General features: G+C 34.3%; 1 protein-coding gene across 9 annotated transcripts in view; it reads right to left on the reverse strand.

Moving 5' to 3' along the window:
* CCDC73 (coiled-coil domain containing 73) overlaps positions 1–17,539 on the reverse strand; it is a 54,545-nt gene that overhangs the window by 4,377 nt on the left and 32,629 nt on the right. For 8 of the 9 annotated variants that reach the window (XM_071761803.1, XM_071761808.1, XM_071761802.1 and 5 more), the window contains 10 exons: positions 17,133–17,268; positions 16,089–16,168; positions 10,177–10,305; positions 9,776–9,835; positions 8,931–9,035; positions 7,811–7,921; positions 5,786–5,917; positions 5,273–5,441; positions 2,623–4,200; positions 1,453–1,586 (listed from right to left, as the gene is read on the reverse strand). In XM_071761803.1, coding sequence (XP_071617904.1) covers positions 1,453–1,586; positions 2,623–4,200; positions 5,273–5,441; positions 5,786–5,917; positions 7,811–7,921; positions 8,931–9,035; positions 9,776–9,835; positions 10,177–10,305; positions 16,089–16,168; positions 17,133–17,268 — 2,634 coding nt within the window. The remainder of the gene's footprint in view (positions 1–1,452; positions 1,587–2,622; positions 4,201–5,272; positions 5,442–5,785; positions 5,918–7,810; positions 7,922–8,930; positions 9,036–9,775; positions 9,836–10,176; positions 10,306–16,088; positions 16,169–17,132; positions 17,269–17,539) is intronic. The other variant, XM_071761809.1, reaches the window with a different exon arrangement.

The raw sequence follows: 17,539 nt of genomic DNA on the forward strand, positions 1-17,539 counted from the left end.
CTTCATATTTTAACTAGAATTTAAATGCACCTATAGCGTGTCTTTTTATTTTTAATAGTTTTTTAGAGTACTGTATACTTTGGTTGAATGAGATTACTCAAGTTGTAGAAGGCATAATGAGTCTGCTCTAGTTATAATCATATGTTAGTCAAAATAAATTGAGCAGCAAAAAACACTGCTGAGCCTATTTTTAATCTCCCAGCAGCTTTTTCATATCAGCCATAAAAATGACAAATACAAGGACAGAAGGTATTAGAATGACACCAACACAGAATGGGGAGGTCTGCAATAACCATCCCATGCTGGGGTCTCACAAATTAGCTATTTGGAAAAATCATCTGAGGTCAAACCAGCAAGTCCATCTCAGCTTTTACTTTGCCAGCACATAAGGACCATTAGTTTGGAGGGCACAAAGTAGATAAAACCACACTCAGATAATGCAGTGCAGCCTCATTTTAGCTGTAAATTAGGTATTTCAGTTCACTCAATTCCTGGCTCCACCTCAGTGAGAAAAAGGAAGAGAGACACAGTAACTACCAACAAAGTGTTTGGTGAAAAGTGCATCTTGCATTCCCAAGTAGAATGATGTTAAGGAAGCTAAGTAATCTAAAACATGAGTCTTTACTTCTGAGTTTCAGAGAATGTGAATGCTAATGACCTGGAGAGCTCATTAAGTCTGTTGAAGTCAGCCAACTTTGTCACTTGAAAACACTGTACACCCTGACCTCAAACCTCATCCAAGGAAGACAGCCATAGCTACCTCAGAAATACCTCTAGAACCTCTTCTAAAAAGTGAGGTCAACTGTAGTTTTAAATTATTTAACACTTTTGAAGATAATGTTTAGTATTGGGTCAAATCAAGCTCCACAGTAACATAGATCAGAAAATGCAATATTGAGCCATTGTGAGTACCATCCTGGATGAAGCTGTCTTACAAGGAATCAATAGTTTTCTTTTTAATTCTCTGCTTTTACACATTTGTGTAATATTCTGCTAAACAGTAAGATGGCTCAAAATACAGCATCACATAACTGCAGAACAGGTAGGCTCTAATTCATAGATATGCTCAAGTTTTAGTCTTTCACAGATTCCTTGAAATAACATGCTCCTATCAAGTAATAAAGGAAACACTGTTTTTAAACTTGTACACACTACCTTTTTTTTTTTTTTCCTACTTTTTACTGTAGGTGATGATTTTTATTAGGGTACACAGTGAGCTACCCTCTTCCTCCCCTCTCAAACAGACTGGTAAGCATCTGTCTGATTCATATGCTGTGACTTTTTCCTGCTGCTTTCTATCAACCTTAATTGTGAAAAATGGTGCCTTGTTGCCCTTTTGATATTATTTTGGAGATTGACTCAGTCTTAAAGTATCCAGATGCTTACAGTTGTACAAATATCTGTGGAATTAGCTCACTGAGGTCTGGTCCGCAATATTTTTAATTGACTTACATGTTCTGTGGGAAAAGAAGAATCATAAAAAGTCTTTGCTCCAGCATTCCATTCTTCACTAGGGTCTCCCTGGGGGTCTCGTTGGTTACTAGAGGTATTCAAAGTGTTGGCAGTTCTTTTAAAACTGGTGGAACCTGATTGACAAAAAGGAAATGGTAACAACTGCAATTTAGTCTCTAGGCACTAATTGTTAAGTAACTAAACTTCTGGTCTACCTCTGATCTTAAAAAAAATCAAATATTTTCGCTTTAAACCACTTTCTGTTATAGGCTTTTTCCTCTTCATTTTTTTTTTTTCACATACTTCTGCATCTATTTTGTCTCTAAAGATAAGGTATGTTTTTACACCGATTAAAAATGGTTTATATACTTTTCATATATTAACTTAATAATTTAAATTGTGGCTTATAGAATGTATATTCTGAATATTCTAACTGAATAAATATTTTTAAACAGTACTACTTTAAGACCCACCTTCTGATAATCAGAATGCAATATGTAATTACTGCCATCCTGACATCATACTGCAAGGTTACTTGGAATAAAAAAGAAATTCTCAATACAGTTGTTGTTAGACAAACTTTTAAAATAAGAAGTCTTTTTTGTAAATGGCTATCCCTAATATTTCAGGAAATCAGGCCATAGCTATCTACTAAAAGTAGGAAGGGAAAATAAGTACATTAGTCATAGCCAACCATAAGGTTCCAATCCCACAGTGGCTTTATGCACTGCTGGTAGATTCCTTTGAAACCAACATTAAGTGCCTTGCAACTGTCACAGCTGCTCAGAATGCAGACAGCTGCTCTGTCACTACACAGATGCCTGTCAATCACTGCTACAATAGTAAAACTGTTGTTGTGTTATGAAAACACAGGTTACCTCATGCTTCTGTAACAGGTAATTAAGAATGCTGTTGTTTTCCTGGGAGGCAGAGGAAAACTGCTGTGCATTTGTGCTATAAACTTTTGCAGAAATTGCATAATTCAGTTTTGGAGGGTTTTTTTGGTTGGTTTTCTGGTTTTTTTTTTGGTTGTGGTTTTTTGCCATAGAACTAAAATGTCAGGAGGTTTACATTTTTCTAATGCTACACTAAACTTAGATGCAGAAATTACACACTTTGATAATATATATTCAGTTCATGTTTAAAAACATAAATGCTTATTTTTCTTACCTAGTCCTGTTTCTCTTCCGTCAACAGTTTCACTGAGATTTTGACACTTTATTTTTGAAGCAGCCTTTGTGTTTTCCAGTGAGCATGGTAGTTTGAAAAGGGAAGGTGCTTTGGAAGCCCATGTAGCTTGACCTCTCATTTGATTTACTCTTGAACAAGAACTAAGGACTAAAAAATCTAAGCATACTGGAGTTTTCTCAGCTTTTTTATCTAAGGTTGAAAGATCAAAGGATGACCTTCCACTTATGTTTACTAAATTTCCAGATGTTCTGACAGCTAAAGAACATGATTCCTTCAGGTGACCCTCAGCAAACTTCCTTCCTGGAACTGTACTGTTCAGTGAGTCTTTTAACAACGCGTTATCTTTTGAATTATTAATCTCCAGGGAATATCCACGTTCATTGGAGTGTATCTGAATATCATCATTAACTTTTTTACATGGAATTAGCTTATCAATACTAATATTATCTGTTTGGGTTTTTTCATGAGCATTTTTTTCAAGAGTACCATCCTTCACTGGAGATATAGCTTCAGTGTTGTGAGTTCCCTTGTTTATAACATTCCCTGGTTGGTCAGTACTTTCTTTTCCCTTGTTTATAACATTCCCTGGTTGGTCAGTACTTTCTCGTTGTGGTTGCTTGTTTCCCACATCATCCATGTTTTTTCCTCTTTGTATTTTGGGGAGGCATAAATTGAAAGCACCTAAGAGAGACATATTATCACTGTGTTCTTTTGTGGCAGTGTCACAACTTGCATTACCACAAAGAACTGTTGGTAGCTTTGGCACATCAGTTGCTGGAACACCACTGCTCCTCAGTGCTCTATTTCTGTTCACATTTCTGGCACTGTCATCATTTCTTTCTTCAGCATCTATGCATATCTGTTTAAAAGGAAGCTCATCTCTCTCTAATCCACTTGGATTCAACGAAGTTTTTTCTGTTTTATGTAATGCATTGCCTACATAATTTTCACTGTCCAGCAAGCTACATTTTTGGTATTCTGTTTGAGTATTTTCTTTAATGTAAGATACGATGCCAAAACTTAATTCCTTAGCTTGATGATTATCTGTAATTTCCTCACACACAGCATTCTTCTCAGCACAAAGAACTGTTTCAGACTTGGGTTTGGGTGCTTCAGGTGCAGAGATACTTTTTTTGTGTTGTGTATTACTTGAATTTTTATCTGCCTTAGTACAAATCAATTCATCTGTACTCTTGCACAAGTCTTGTTTGCTAGAGTCAGTTTCCTGACTTCCATTTTTCTTGTAGGCACCTATAGGATCAGTGCTGTCTACAAACACCTTCCTTGTTGGCATGTGGCATGATGCCAATGGCTCCGTGCTGTCCTGTAGCTTTTGATCTAAATTTGCAGTATTTTTCTCCACTAATTTTGTACATGTTGGTCCTAGATTTTCTGCTTCTTTGCACCCAGTGACATGTATTTCTGAGGTCTGTTCCTGGGTAATTAAATTGGTATCTGTGCAGAGACTATTCCTGGAAGAATCTTCCCCTTGCTTTTCTTCAGAAGGGTTAGTAACATTAATTTCATCCTTAAGACTGTTTTTGATAACTTGTAAATCTGTTAGAATAAGTAACCAAGAGGTTAAGATACTTTATATTTACATTTCCAAAGAGATTGATTCAAGTTTAGCACTGATACTGATTTTTATCTTACGTTACAAACACAGGTCTATTAAAAAGTTACTGAAGTATTATAGTTACTTGCAAAATATTTATAAATCCTTCAAACAGAAAGTATATTAACACTCTGTAGATTTTAGATAAGACTTATAGTGGAAATACTTCCCAAGTGATAACTAGTTTAATATTAAAAGGGAATATTCATTATTAAATTATAGCACATAATTAATCAACCATTGTGTGTCTACGTAAGTTTTAAGCTACTGGTTAGTTCTGCAGCTGTGTTTGAATTTATTTTTGAAAGTGGCATTTTTAGCTAAATGCAAAACAAACCTAAACAAAACTGTTTAAGAGACTATGATCACACCACAAGGAACATGCTAGGAATTGATGGTAGCAGGCCAGTGAGGAACAAGTATTTCAATATCAGAAAGATGTTTTCTCAAAGATATACTGGAAGTCTGCAAGCACTGATCCCTTAAAGCACTCTGTAGTTATAAAGTTTTTAAATTTCCACTTATCTTTGCTACATTGTAGATACTGAGCATTAGAGTTAGTTGCCTCCAGAAAATTATAGGGTGGAGTTACAAAAGGCTTTATATAGAAAAGTATTAAAATTATGCATGGGATTTCTTCATTGTCTTGTGCGGTGAATCACTCTTTTTCTTCCCTTTTCCATTGTTTTATGGGAAAGTCCTTAGTTTTGCTTCCAAACATGCTTATACATGTTACAGTTCTTCATAACCCTCATTTGCTTCTTCAACTGGAATGCAGAAAGTATTGCAACAGCCTGAGGGCTTCATGCACATGAACTTCACTTAAAGGCCCAGGGCAGCCACTGGAAGTGCAGTGAATGGATCAGCACTACTGACACCCAGAATATTGCTGTTGTTAGTACAGAAACATTTAATTCAGAATTCAAGTATTCTCTTGTTGCATACTATATCCATAAACATTTACTCTTTCTTCAACAATACTACTTATCTGTATTATTCATGCAAAGTTATTACTTTGTTCTGTCTGTAATTCCTCAATGCTTAAAGACTTATCCGTTGTGGTTTTTCCTTCAGTTTCTTCTTCATGTCCAAAATTTCCATCTTGTCTTGTAAGAGATTGCATGCACTCATTTTCTTTCTGAATAGCCTGCATCTCACTGTCTTTTGAGTGTTCTTGAAAAATCTAACATAAAAAGGAACAAAATATTATGTATATTTTAATACTTTACTACAGTCACTGATCAGATTTAAAGTTCAGAACTAAAGTTTAAAATTAGTTTTACAATTCTGATGGAAAAAAAGACCACTCACCTGAAGTACACAAAATAATGTAAACAAACCAACCAACCAACCAAACAAAAAAGCAGACTAATATCCTAAAAGAATAGGATTACATCAGATAAATTATTAGGTTTAGCAATGTTAAAGGAAGATCAGTGGACGTGACAGCCACATTAGGAAATCTAATCCTATTATCTAATATTTGTACAGGAAATGGAAAGTATAACAGCTATTAAAGACACTTACCTTCAGATTTTCCACTTGCTCAGAATGATGATTTCCCTGAGGAGGAGGATAATCTTCAAGATTTCTGTGAACTCCTTTAAGCAAACTCAGTTCATTTTTAATAGTGTCTATTTCTTTTCTCATGTTTTCCTCCTGTAAGAATTGAGAGTACACAGAGCACACAAACATAGATCTGTGCTGCATGTTCAATATGTAAAACAGGATTTTACAATGGTATCAACAGCTTAGCAAATTAAAGTAAATCCTTACAAGAAAGTGTAGATGCTGAGGAATTTCTTTGTAGAAAATGAGCTTTCTCATTCAAACCAAAATTTTAATCACATTTCTGTTACTGATGATACCTTTTATTAATTGGTGTTTTTCACCATTTACTTCAAGTATCAATGCTCAAAAAAGTGAGATTTGTGTTTGTAGCCTTCTTCCTTGTTTGGCTCAAAAATAATTGTGCTAGTCAAAATTCATCCTCTACCAATATTTTCAAGAAACTAAAACAGCAAATGATTTCCTTGGTACTTCTCTAAGTAGCCTCAATTATCCAATGCTTCTGCAGTCAGCATGTAACAATTAAATTTTTGTACCTAGAACAAAAAGGATGGTCAAAAATATAAGTTGTAAAAAGAACAGAAGGACAATTTTACAGAAATGCCTTCATTTTATTTGCAAATATCTCCAGAGCAGTGTAAAATATTACATTATCTATGATGACACCAAGATAGGAAGTGACCAAATTTCTTGTGAGCCATAGCAAAAACATGGATAGGAAAAAAAAAATAAATGAAAAAATTATCTTCAAAACAATAGTTGCAATTTCTCCTGAGAAATGAGCAGGGCCAATTCCCATGTCAGTACAGGAAACTATGCCATAAGACTCTCCTTGGAATCAGGGAGATCAAGTCTCAGAGCAGGGGGCATCAGAATAGTTCAGATATTTTGTAGTCCCATGTTTGCAGTCTCCATAATGGCTACACCCAAAAGAGTCAGCCTGAGACAAGGGCATTACAAGGACAACTTTGCATTATTTCCCCACAGCCTCCCTGAGAATCCATCTACCTGATTACAAACATTTCTGGCAGTAGGTACCAATGGCATAGGAATAAAAAAGACTATTAAATAAATGCTGCTTAGCATCTGGTTTCTGCACACTTAACAGATGATATCTTATTGAAGAAGCATTATTCTTTCTTACTTGAAAATATGCATTCATTATTGCAGACAATTTTCACAGCTTCAATACTTTTCTATTAAAGTTGGATTAAATAATTATTTAAGTTTTTAAAAAATAATGAAGTAGTAGAAAGAGTGGCAAATATTGAAGGCAAATTATTGTTCAGGTGTACACAGGGGTGAATTCACTGAGGGAAGATACAGGTTTTTACCTTTTCTTATCCCCTCTTTCACCCCACGTTGAATAATTCATGTCAAATCAGGACCTCTGCTTTAATGCAATCCCTTCAGTATCTCTACAAGTTTCAGTTTGAGGTTTGTTGCTTTTTTTTTTTTCCTGGGCATATGGCCCTTGAGGAGTACCCTTAGTCTGTGTCACTTCAGTCTATGTGGGTGTGCATGAATTTTTTAATATATGGGAGTTTTTTCAGGGTGCAGGAGTGCAGGCTAGAAATGCTGATATTCTCCAAATAAGTTGTTTAGAATATTGAAAGTTTTCTGAAAAATACATAACATTCAATTTAAATTAAAACCTGTATCAGTTTCCATGTCTGGGTAGTAGTGTTTAATTCTGGGATATTTTTAAGTGCTAAACTCAAGGTAACACGTAACACCTTGCCTCTTGATTTATAGAGCTGCAGGAAGTGCACTGGCCTTTTAGAGAACAGAAAACAACATCTCTCCAGAATTTACCTTTCAAAATATTCATTTATAGAAGAGACTGCATTACTGAAAAATAAATTTGTTGTTTTTATTGTATTATTTCTGCAATATTTCCTTGTTCTTTAGGAATTACCTGCAATGCTTGATGACCATTTAAAAAACCTTTTAACACTCTAGCATTTAATTTAATAAACCTACATCTTTTTTCCAAGTTCTTAGTGCTTTTGCGTGCTCATTCTGAAGATTAAAGAACTTTTCTTCATTTTCCTTTGCCTTCTCCCTTTGCAGCTCATTATCTCTTTCAAGGGTCTGCAATAAAATTAATTATCCAAAAAATAATCAATACTGCATTAATGAATTTTGATGTGTTTTATGTTGCTTGGACCTTTGCTTCTAACATGCTGGAAGTGCCATACAGATCAGTGATAATGTGCTATCTCAACAATAATTTTCATAAATTAACAGAAAGGTGCTTATAGTTTAGCTAACAGGAAACAGGGGGAGGTTATGAAAAAAGAAATGGCTATAAAAGGGCATAAAAACACTTGCCATTATTCAGTTTCAGTGCATAAGTTTTAATGTGCTGAAAAAGTAATATAAAGTCCAGAGATGAGAAATATGAAATGTAGCACAATCTAGACCCACTGTACCTAAAGAAAAAACTACTGTATACTCAAAGAAAATATTTTTGCTTTTCTGTCCTAAATTGTTTATTAACCAATCTTGTAGGTGGCATAAACTTTAAATAAAACATATCTACTGGAACATGAGGTATAGATCTGATTATCATTTAATTTATTTTTATGAGATCACTGACATAGGAGTGCATTAAAATAATGCTAATAGTAAGTTTTATAATACCATAATTGTACTTGAAACTTTTTTTTGTTAACCCATTCAGCTTTACTGTGTGTAAATCAACAGTAGCTTCACACATCTCAAGTAACAGTTCAATTAATGGTTGTACCTGAACTCTGTCTGGCGCATCTGACCAGAACAGGTAAGACCTTAACCTTGAAAATTTTAAGAAACAAAAGTAATAAAATAATTTTATTTCAAAGTACTTGAAAGCAACCCCACAATATTTTCTGTTTTTACCTTCCTGAAATTGCTAACAAGAATGGCAATCCTGATTTACTTTAGGGAAAAGGGAAGCCATAGACTGCACTTCAGGGTTCACATTGACAGTTAAGATGCTGAGGGAGCAATGGAAGTGAGGTCAAAAGTTCTGAAAACCATACAGATGTCTTTAACAGCCCCAGACTTAAAAAAATACATAACAGACAGTAGTAACTTGTCTAATCAAGAAAACTCTGACCTGATACTCTTCTTTCAGTGCATTTAATTCACCTTCCATTCTAACATTTGCTTGGGTTATTCGCTGAAGTAGCTCCTGCATACATTGTAGAGAGCTGAGAATTTCCTTATTAATACAAACAAATAGGAATATATTGAATAAGATTTTATCTCTGAAGTTTAAACATGTGTCTTTTAGATTACCATATTTATTTTTCATTCTGCTGGTGTTTACAAAATACTGTATATAAGAATGTATATATGTACATATATATATATACATATATATATATAATACAGGGAACAGCTTCTTTTGTTGTTCTGTTTGATACTTGATTCCATGTAGCTTGGTTTGAATATCATGACTTACTCTGGAAAGTGCCCAAGTTTGTGACAGAAGTCAGTCTTAACTTTGCTCAGCCATGTATAGGTGTAGTTTAATATTGTGAATGTGTATATTCTCTGTGAATGGAACACCATTTCCTTTGTATATGACTGACACAATTCCATTTTTACCTGGTTTCAATAGCAGCACCATTACATTAAACTGTTGCCAACCAGAAAGCAGAACAGCAGCACGTTACATAAACCTTACTGCTTATTTGTACTGAACTGATATGTATACAATTGTTCCTTGGGTATATCAAATTTCTCCCATCTGCATTCAAAGACATAACTTAAGACTTGGAATAAAGTGTCAAAAGATGCACTTTGTTTTCCTAATATGCTTTCTGAAAACTAAGGAGTATGATCCCATTTATGTTGGTATTAAAATAGTTCTGGAGAGTAAACAAGTGAATTTAATTTATTGTAATAGCTTAGTGTAATTAAGTTATTTTTAAATAGCAAAGTTGTATTAACACCCACCAGCTTTTCTTCTTTAATGTGAGCGTTTTCTTCTTGAACTTTTTTACCAACTGCTGTCTCCTAAAAAAACCAAAACAAACATGAAGAACAGCATAAAGCATTTAAGTTTACTCTTTTTTCTTTAGCAAAATTGTATTAACGTGATACCATTAATCATAGTATTTTCAATTGAATTATTTTGAGGTGTCTTCTTATCCATACTTTTTTTACTATAAAATTAAACTAATAGCATACATACTTCCATAGAAAAATTAATTCTGGAAATAGTTTTGTTGTGCATGCAGTTAGTAGAAAGGAATCAGTAATCTATATTCATCAGAGAGATCACTGCCGTGATGTTTGCTTGTCAAATAATAGAAAATATTCACCAAATATTTAATTTGTTTAAATTCCAAAAATACCATTCTGATTTTCTGTTGCAGTTCTTGAAACTGTTTTTCCTTTACTGCAAGATTGATGTTTTCTTCTCCAACTCTGTACTGAGATGTGACCTTGGACCTTATCAAGTCTGTAGTTACTTTCTTCAGTTCCTTAACACAGGAAACACATATAAATAGTTCATCCAGTATAGGCATTGCAATTCAAAACAAAGACAAATCTTTTAAACTATCCTGAGTCATGCCCTACTTTTAAATAGTGTATGGAAACAACAGAATAATTTAGAGGAACTGAAATTCATAAGACTGACTTACTAAACCTGAAGCTTGCCACATGTGAATAATTTTATTTTCAGAGTTAAAATGTTATGGTTCTAATTTTACTGTCTTTGAAGTATTTATGATACTTAAGCATTTTGTTATTTTCTCTTCCAAGAAGTATGTTAGAACTGGACATTGAGTTGGTATTGGTAAAACCTCCTACACTGAGATATACAATAGGAATAAGGTACCTATTATAACTACTGTGTTTGTTCCTGGGAATCGGGAGGAAAAAAAAAGAACAGTGCCTATCTGGTGAAAACAGGAACTGGCTATAAATTTGGAGGATCTTTGCTTTTCCTGAAACATTAATTACTTAATCTCAGGAGAATGCTAAATTAATTTTATATCAGAGGCTTCTACAACATGATTTTCCATCTCAAATCTGCCTTTGATTTTATAGTCTTTATAATCTCTGAAATATCCTGCTTTTCTTTTTTTTTTTTTTTTTCTTTTTTTTTTTGGTATCTGTTTTCCAACTGGTTTATTCCAAGCTCCTAGTGCAGCAAATAAACAGTAAGTGCTTTGATCTCATTAAATTACAACTTATAGTTCCTGGAGTCATAAATATTGTGCCCTGGTCTCCCCCACCCCTCCCATTCTGGTACAAGGTAGTCTGTTTAATATCCCTCTCTCCTTGAGCACTCTGACGTTTACTCAGACAAATAGCAGAGGTTATGAATGCTGCTCACAGATAGTATCAAGAATTCTTCATGATGCCATAGTGGTGAACCAAGCATTCAGAATGGTAATAGTTTTATCTAACAACTAAGTTTGGTCTGTTTAACTTTTCTTCACAAAACTGGAATTCCATCTTATCACAGACCAATGGTTTAACTGTTCTGGACAAAATCATACAACAGTACAAAAGAAAGAGGGAAGATTATATTGTGGCTGAAATTCACAAATACAAAGTTTACAGCAAATACAAGCATAGGTACTATTTTTGATTTTTTTTTTTTCTAGAGGCTTTATTTTGCATGTATTTTAGCTATAAGTAAATCTAAAATGATCCAGTAAGTACTAGATTTAATTGCAGAACCAATTATAGAACCTAAAGACAGTAATTGTGATATTCTGTAACCTAGTAGGGCTTTTTCCATCTTTTGCAATAACAATATGTATTAGTTTTACTATTTTAGTAGAAGACTCTGTGAGGAAATATGCAAGGAGAGTTCCCACATTTAAGTGGCAGAAAGTTCAAGAAGTTTTAACTGTATAAAACTGAAAAGGTGCACTGTGCCAGTCTTTACACAGAACTAGATTAATGGTGTACAAAGCACAGCTAACAGGTTGTGTGCTATACAAGCAGGTGCAAAAGCCTGCTATGGATCTGATACTACATATTTTCTAAACCTTAGAGTTTATTGGGTGCAGACATAGCTTACTACTTATTTTGTCATGGGGAAAGAAGAAATCATACTAGGTAAATCAAACCCTTGAGGTAAAAAAGAATTACTGGATTATCTTCTTTGTATATGGCAGGTGGATATGTATAATCCATCTGGAACCTTGATCTGCTAAATCCAAAAAAAGCTGTAGACAGGAAAAAACAAAACAACCAAAAAAACCCAACACAAACCCCAAAAGAACCAACACAAACCAGATCAGAGGAATTAATTGGAAAGTATTCCATGGTGAGTGGAAGCATAAACCATGAAGCTGTGAAAATAATATACAGTAATTTTATACATACATGGGTATATTTTGTTGTAAACTGAAGCTAAAAACATTTAATGCCCAATTTTTTTTTTTTTGCTTCTTTTTCTAGTAATTTTTGTCATTGATTCATTAAATTGATTCTGGCAAATTATTTTTTAGGTTTTGAGGAATGCTAAGAAAGAATGATAAGGATTTAAAACCTATTCCTTTGATGTGTTGCTAGCAGCCAATACTTAGAGACATGGTTTCAGAAGCACTTCAAGCAAGTGTCAGCCAAGAGTGTCACAAAAGAAAAAATCCTTCTCCCTTAATGCATTTCCTTTTGCCAGTTGATCTAAACTGAAACTTGTTTTTTTGGTAAAATAAAGTTTTGAGCAACACAAAATTTCCCTTCTACTTTTCCTCAAGGCCACATAAATACATGTGCCAGCATGAAGAGGTGCTACAGGACTGGAAAAGCAGCCAGTGAAGGGAGATGTAGCCACTTCCCAAGACAGTGCTGGTATCTTACACAAATTTTAAGTGTATCCAAAATTACCATGGTATCTTTTTGCTCTCCTTCTAGATTGGTGCAACTCTCTTGTAACCTTTCAGGCCTGGACCAATATAGCTGCTTTTTCAGGGACAAAACCAAAACTTTTTCTTGGCCAGACTTCAATGCAAGCATTTTAAATGTGGGTGAAAAGAATCCTCCCACATTGAATATCTGAACATTCACATCCTAAAATAGACTTTTGAAAAGGAAATTATGCTACTGTCTGTTAAGCCAAGATTTAAGAACTGGACTTGTAAGCAGTTGATGTCAAGAGGGAACTACAACCTTGCTAAATACTATTTCTTTCCACAAACCCCAAAAGACAAAACCTGTGCAAAATGGGACCCAAGATTTACTATCATACATATTTAACAGCTCCATCAGATACGTGTAATTTGATTAAAAATTGAGATTAGTTTATTTTTATATATAAATGTTGAATAGCATTCACTAACTTCATAGTCCCATTAAGAACAAACGTGTGAGATCCCCCTGGTCTGAGTCAAAGTTATGGCTGTGATAAGAGCTGACAGCCAAATTAAGATTTTAGTACTAAGGACAGTCATTCCCACTCCATCACTGAGGCTACAGAGGAAAGAAGTTTGAACCCACAAGTTGTCAGAGCTGTCAGAGGTCAGTCAAGTCTCCCAGGCAGATAAAACCAGCCCTATATGTTGTCCCAACTTGTGCTGCAGATATCATGACTTCTTTCAGCTATGTAGCAAGTGAAAACAGCCTGGTAATCCTTCTTCCAAACTCTTCTGAAGATGAAAGTTTTCCTATTTGTAACTCTTGCAGGTCCCTTCAGCTCTACAACAGGTACAGTCCCCAAAAGGGAAAACAACTGACTGCTTCCATGTTACTCTGGCAGTGATTAGGCTAAGTACAAGATAGCCACAATGAAATAAAACTAGCTCAGGGCGCTTCTTACTCTGTCCAAATTTTTCTGTTGAAATATGGACTGTATTTTTTATTATTATATTGCTTATTTTTAACTGTTTTCTCAGAAATTCTGCATTTTCAGGAAGGCATGCTTGTCCATTATATACAACGTTTATTAACAAAACTGTAAATATATAAAAGCAACTCCATTTTTTTTTTTTGCAGCATAAGGCATTGCCATAGCAAATTGTTGCAGCACTATGTAATTATTGAAAGGCTTGGAAAATAAATTCTATTTCAGTTTTCCAGTGACATTCAGAATGGGATGGTCAAATCTTAAGCAACCAATAAGAAATTCCAAAATAACCAGGATAAAGGCATTTCCTGGTGAACTGAAAAAGCCAGATTAAGTTTCAGTTGGCCCCTTCTTCTGCTTATCTAACAGTATTTCATTTAAAATTCATCACCTATGACCTTAAGAACCAAGAGCACAGCAGAAAAAAAATGGATCAAAATGTTTGATTACTGGAGTATATAAATCACTATCAGTTTATCTTGCACACCTCTGTTACTCACAGATTTCAGTATGCAAAATTTACTTAGACATTTTTTCTCTTTTTCCCTCTCAAATTACTTACCCTCAGAGAATTCTAAGTAATGAATTATTATTGGTTTCTCAACCAAAAGCAAAAATTGTATTTATTGTGATGCTTAAAAATTTCTAGAACTCCTAAATTTTATATTTACAATACAACAATAGATGTGCTTCATTTTAGATTAATGTCCCTTTTTTTGTCATATCTAAATTACATTTCCATTTATAAAGGAATTAAAAAAAGGAATTGTGCAGTTGAATTGTACCAAACGTCCTCAGACTTTCATGGCTGTGACAATATAAGCTTTCTAAAAAGTCTGGCTTTTTATATACAGGAAAGTTATCAACACTGACAGCTTCCAACATTTGCCTGTTGCTCTTCTATTCATCAGTTATTTCAGATAATACATATACATTTTTGTATGATATATAAATATATACATAACACATGTCATATGAATTATCTAGCTAAATAAACATTTCTAAATACTATAAAACTTAATTGTGATTTAGAAATTAATTTCAGAATTTTTCCTGTGTTCTGTTTTACTGTTTTTGTAATTGCAATTTAATTTGTAATTCAATTTCATGATGGTAGGAGTTCTGACATCTTTGAGATCAGTTACTTCAAAACTTGATCTGAGACTGAGGTTTGCCATGTTATATTCTAGTATGTAACTAAAGCAATACAGAAAGAAATCATGATTAATCTATTATAAATTTGTTGCCAGAATATCTTCATGTACTATACATAAAAATTAAGTAAAGCACTAGAGAAGGTAAGCGTGAAACTAAAGGAAAAAATCTTACACTGTGTCTATTACAAGATAAAGTTAAAGTCAGCCTTCTAGAGGCATCATACTCCAAAGAACCTTAATAAGCTGTGTGCTCTTAATGTTGAATAGCACTGGATTCAGAAAGAGTTTTCAAGTACTTCTGTTGCCTTCCTTCTTCAGGCAAACAAAAGCTAATGGTAGGTGAACATCCAATTTTTCATTAATTTAACCCAAATATAAAATAGTCACAGTCCCTTCTCCTCATCTACAAATTGTCTTCCCCCATGACACTTTTAGTTTCACAAGAAATTCACAAACTTTAGAAAGATTCCATGGTAGTCTAAAGCATTCACCTGGAAGCTGGAGACTGATTTAGGCCAGGAACAAACATGCATTTGTCCCCTACCTAAAATCCTCAAGGGAGAAAAAAGGAAAGTAGAATAGAAAGATAAAGAGAGATGAAAAATATGTGGTATGGAAAGACAGTCAGTTTAAAAGACTATTTTGATTTCAGAGGATGCCTTTGCTCTTCTCCTTGTCAGCACTTAACAAACAGCTCAAAGGGAAAAGACAACTTTATTCTTCCCACTATTATGTATGTTCAAAGGTGCAAATCAGAAATGTACCTGACAAATAGTAGTTTCTGAATAGGGAAGGGCAGACAAGAGCTTAATGGCCAGACAACTTTGTCCATGGCACCATCATTATCTAATGTCTCAGTTGCCCTGTCACAAAACACTCCCAGTTCTGGTGGAGTTTTAGATACATTTCTTATCCTAAGTTATAACTACGAGCTTGCTTCCATGGCAACTACACTCCATGTTCTCTTTGACTAAACTGAAAACATCACTGCTGCCTTTCCATATCAGAAAGCAATGACAGCACAACACAGGAAGAATAGAGAATGCTCATAATTAACAAGCAGGAGTCTGTAGAGGTAAACAAAAATTCCCAAGTTATAGACACTATTCAGAGCTGCTGAAAGTTTAATTGGCATTCATCTGAAGCGTCTGCACATAAAAAAGGAAGCTTAAGACTAATTTAGCCCTTAGACAGAGAATGAAGAGCAGTTGTCCTGCTCATCCACTACCTATAAATATTACAGCAGGTTGTAGAAGCCCCAAAGAACCCCACTCATACATTCAGAAATGCAGACTATACTTACTTCCTTCAGATTATTTATTTCGGTCTCTTGTCTTTTATTGACAGATGTTAGTTTCTTATTGAGCTGTATGGCTTCCTGTACTTAAAAGTCAGAACAGGTTAAGATATACTTTAACATTTGAATATTTTATTTGTAACTGCAATGTATGAGTATATAATGTATAAAATGAAAACCTTTGTGAAAACCTAACTGAGACTGAAAATATGATTCAATAACTAATTCTGTATAGTGTGATGCTACACTGGAGGAATATATCAGGTGGTACCAGTTGTTCTATACCTCAAACAATGAGACTTTTGAGTGCTGATTGCTTTTTAAAAAAATTGCAATTTAATTTTTAGTGTAATTTGGTGTCACTTTAACAGGATCACTTCTCCATTAACGCTCTTGGTTCTGATTTTTAATGAAGACTTTGCTTGTAACTTTCTGATAAGTTTATATATAGCATAGCATGAATAATTTTATGTAGTTATTTCCTGAACTGGTTTTAGGATTTTATATTCTGTACAACAAAAGAATTTTTGCTATTTCATTAACGTTTTCTGTGTATTTCCCAACATTCAAACTAAAAGCATTCTTTTTCCCCTATTTGTTAATTCCTTCACTTTCACCCCCTCATTTGAGCTGGCACAACCACTTACATCACTTCTGCCAAATGGCAGCAGGAAGCTAATCCAAATTTAGTTTTTATTTTGGTTTGGTTTATTTTGTTTGCGTTTTCCCGGGAGGGGTGGGTCTGCTGATGGATTGTTTTGAACAGAAATCATTTCCTCAGGATAATTCACCCTGCAGTCACACGCACAACTGTAGTAGACTAATAGCAGAGAGCAGAAGAGGCACTGGGTCTGTGCTGCCTAACCTGGCACTGTCACAAAGAGAAAAAAACAACTGAGAAATCTACTTAGATACAGAAATTGTGAGTTGATGTATTAGATGCTTGTTACATAGTAGCTGCTACTTTTTTGAACTGTCAGGTGTCTCCAGCTCAGTGTTGTCAAAAACACAGCAAAACCAGGCCTTGGAGGACATTTCAGACATACATACCACTTTGCTCTAGTTTTCCATGAACACCTTTTACAACTCCAAACTGACATGCAATAGTAGCATAACACCTCTCAACTTCATTCAGTTTCTTATGATGCTCTTCTTTTGCTGTTAAGTGCATCTGTAATTTTTGATCCTGTTAATGATAATAACAAGCATGTATAAACCAATTCTCAAAAAAGCTTTTTATTATTATAACACCATAAATTCAAAATCCCCAGAATATCTCAGTTGCCTCTTTCATACCTAATGATCAGTTCTCATTTCCAGATAACACTTTATTCCAAAGACCTTAGACTATCAAAAAAGCACTTTTTTTGCATTTGTTTTTTCAATACAGTGTTGTTCAAAGTATAGGGCCACTATGATCATCAAGGGATCTGGGCACCTGCCATGTCATGAGAGGC

The sequence above is a fragment of the Heliangelus exortis genome, chromosome 18 (assembly GCF_036169615.1).
Source record: "Heliangelus exortis chromosome 18, bHelExo1.hap1, whole genome shotgun sequence".
NCBI lineage: Eukaryota > Metazoa > Chordata > Aves > Apodiformes > Trochilidae > Heliangelus > Heliangelus exortis.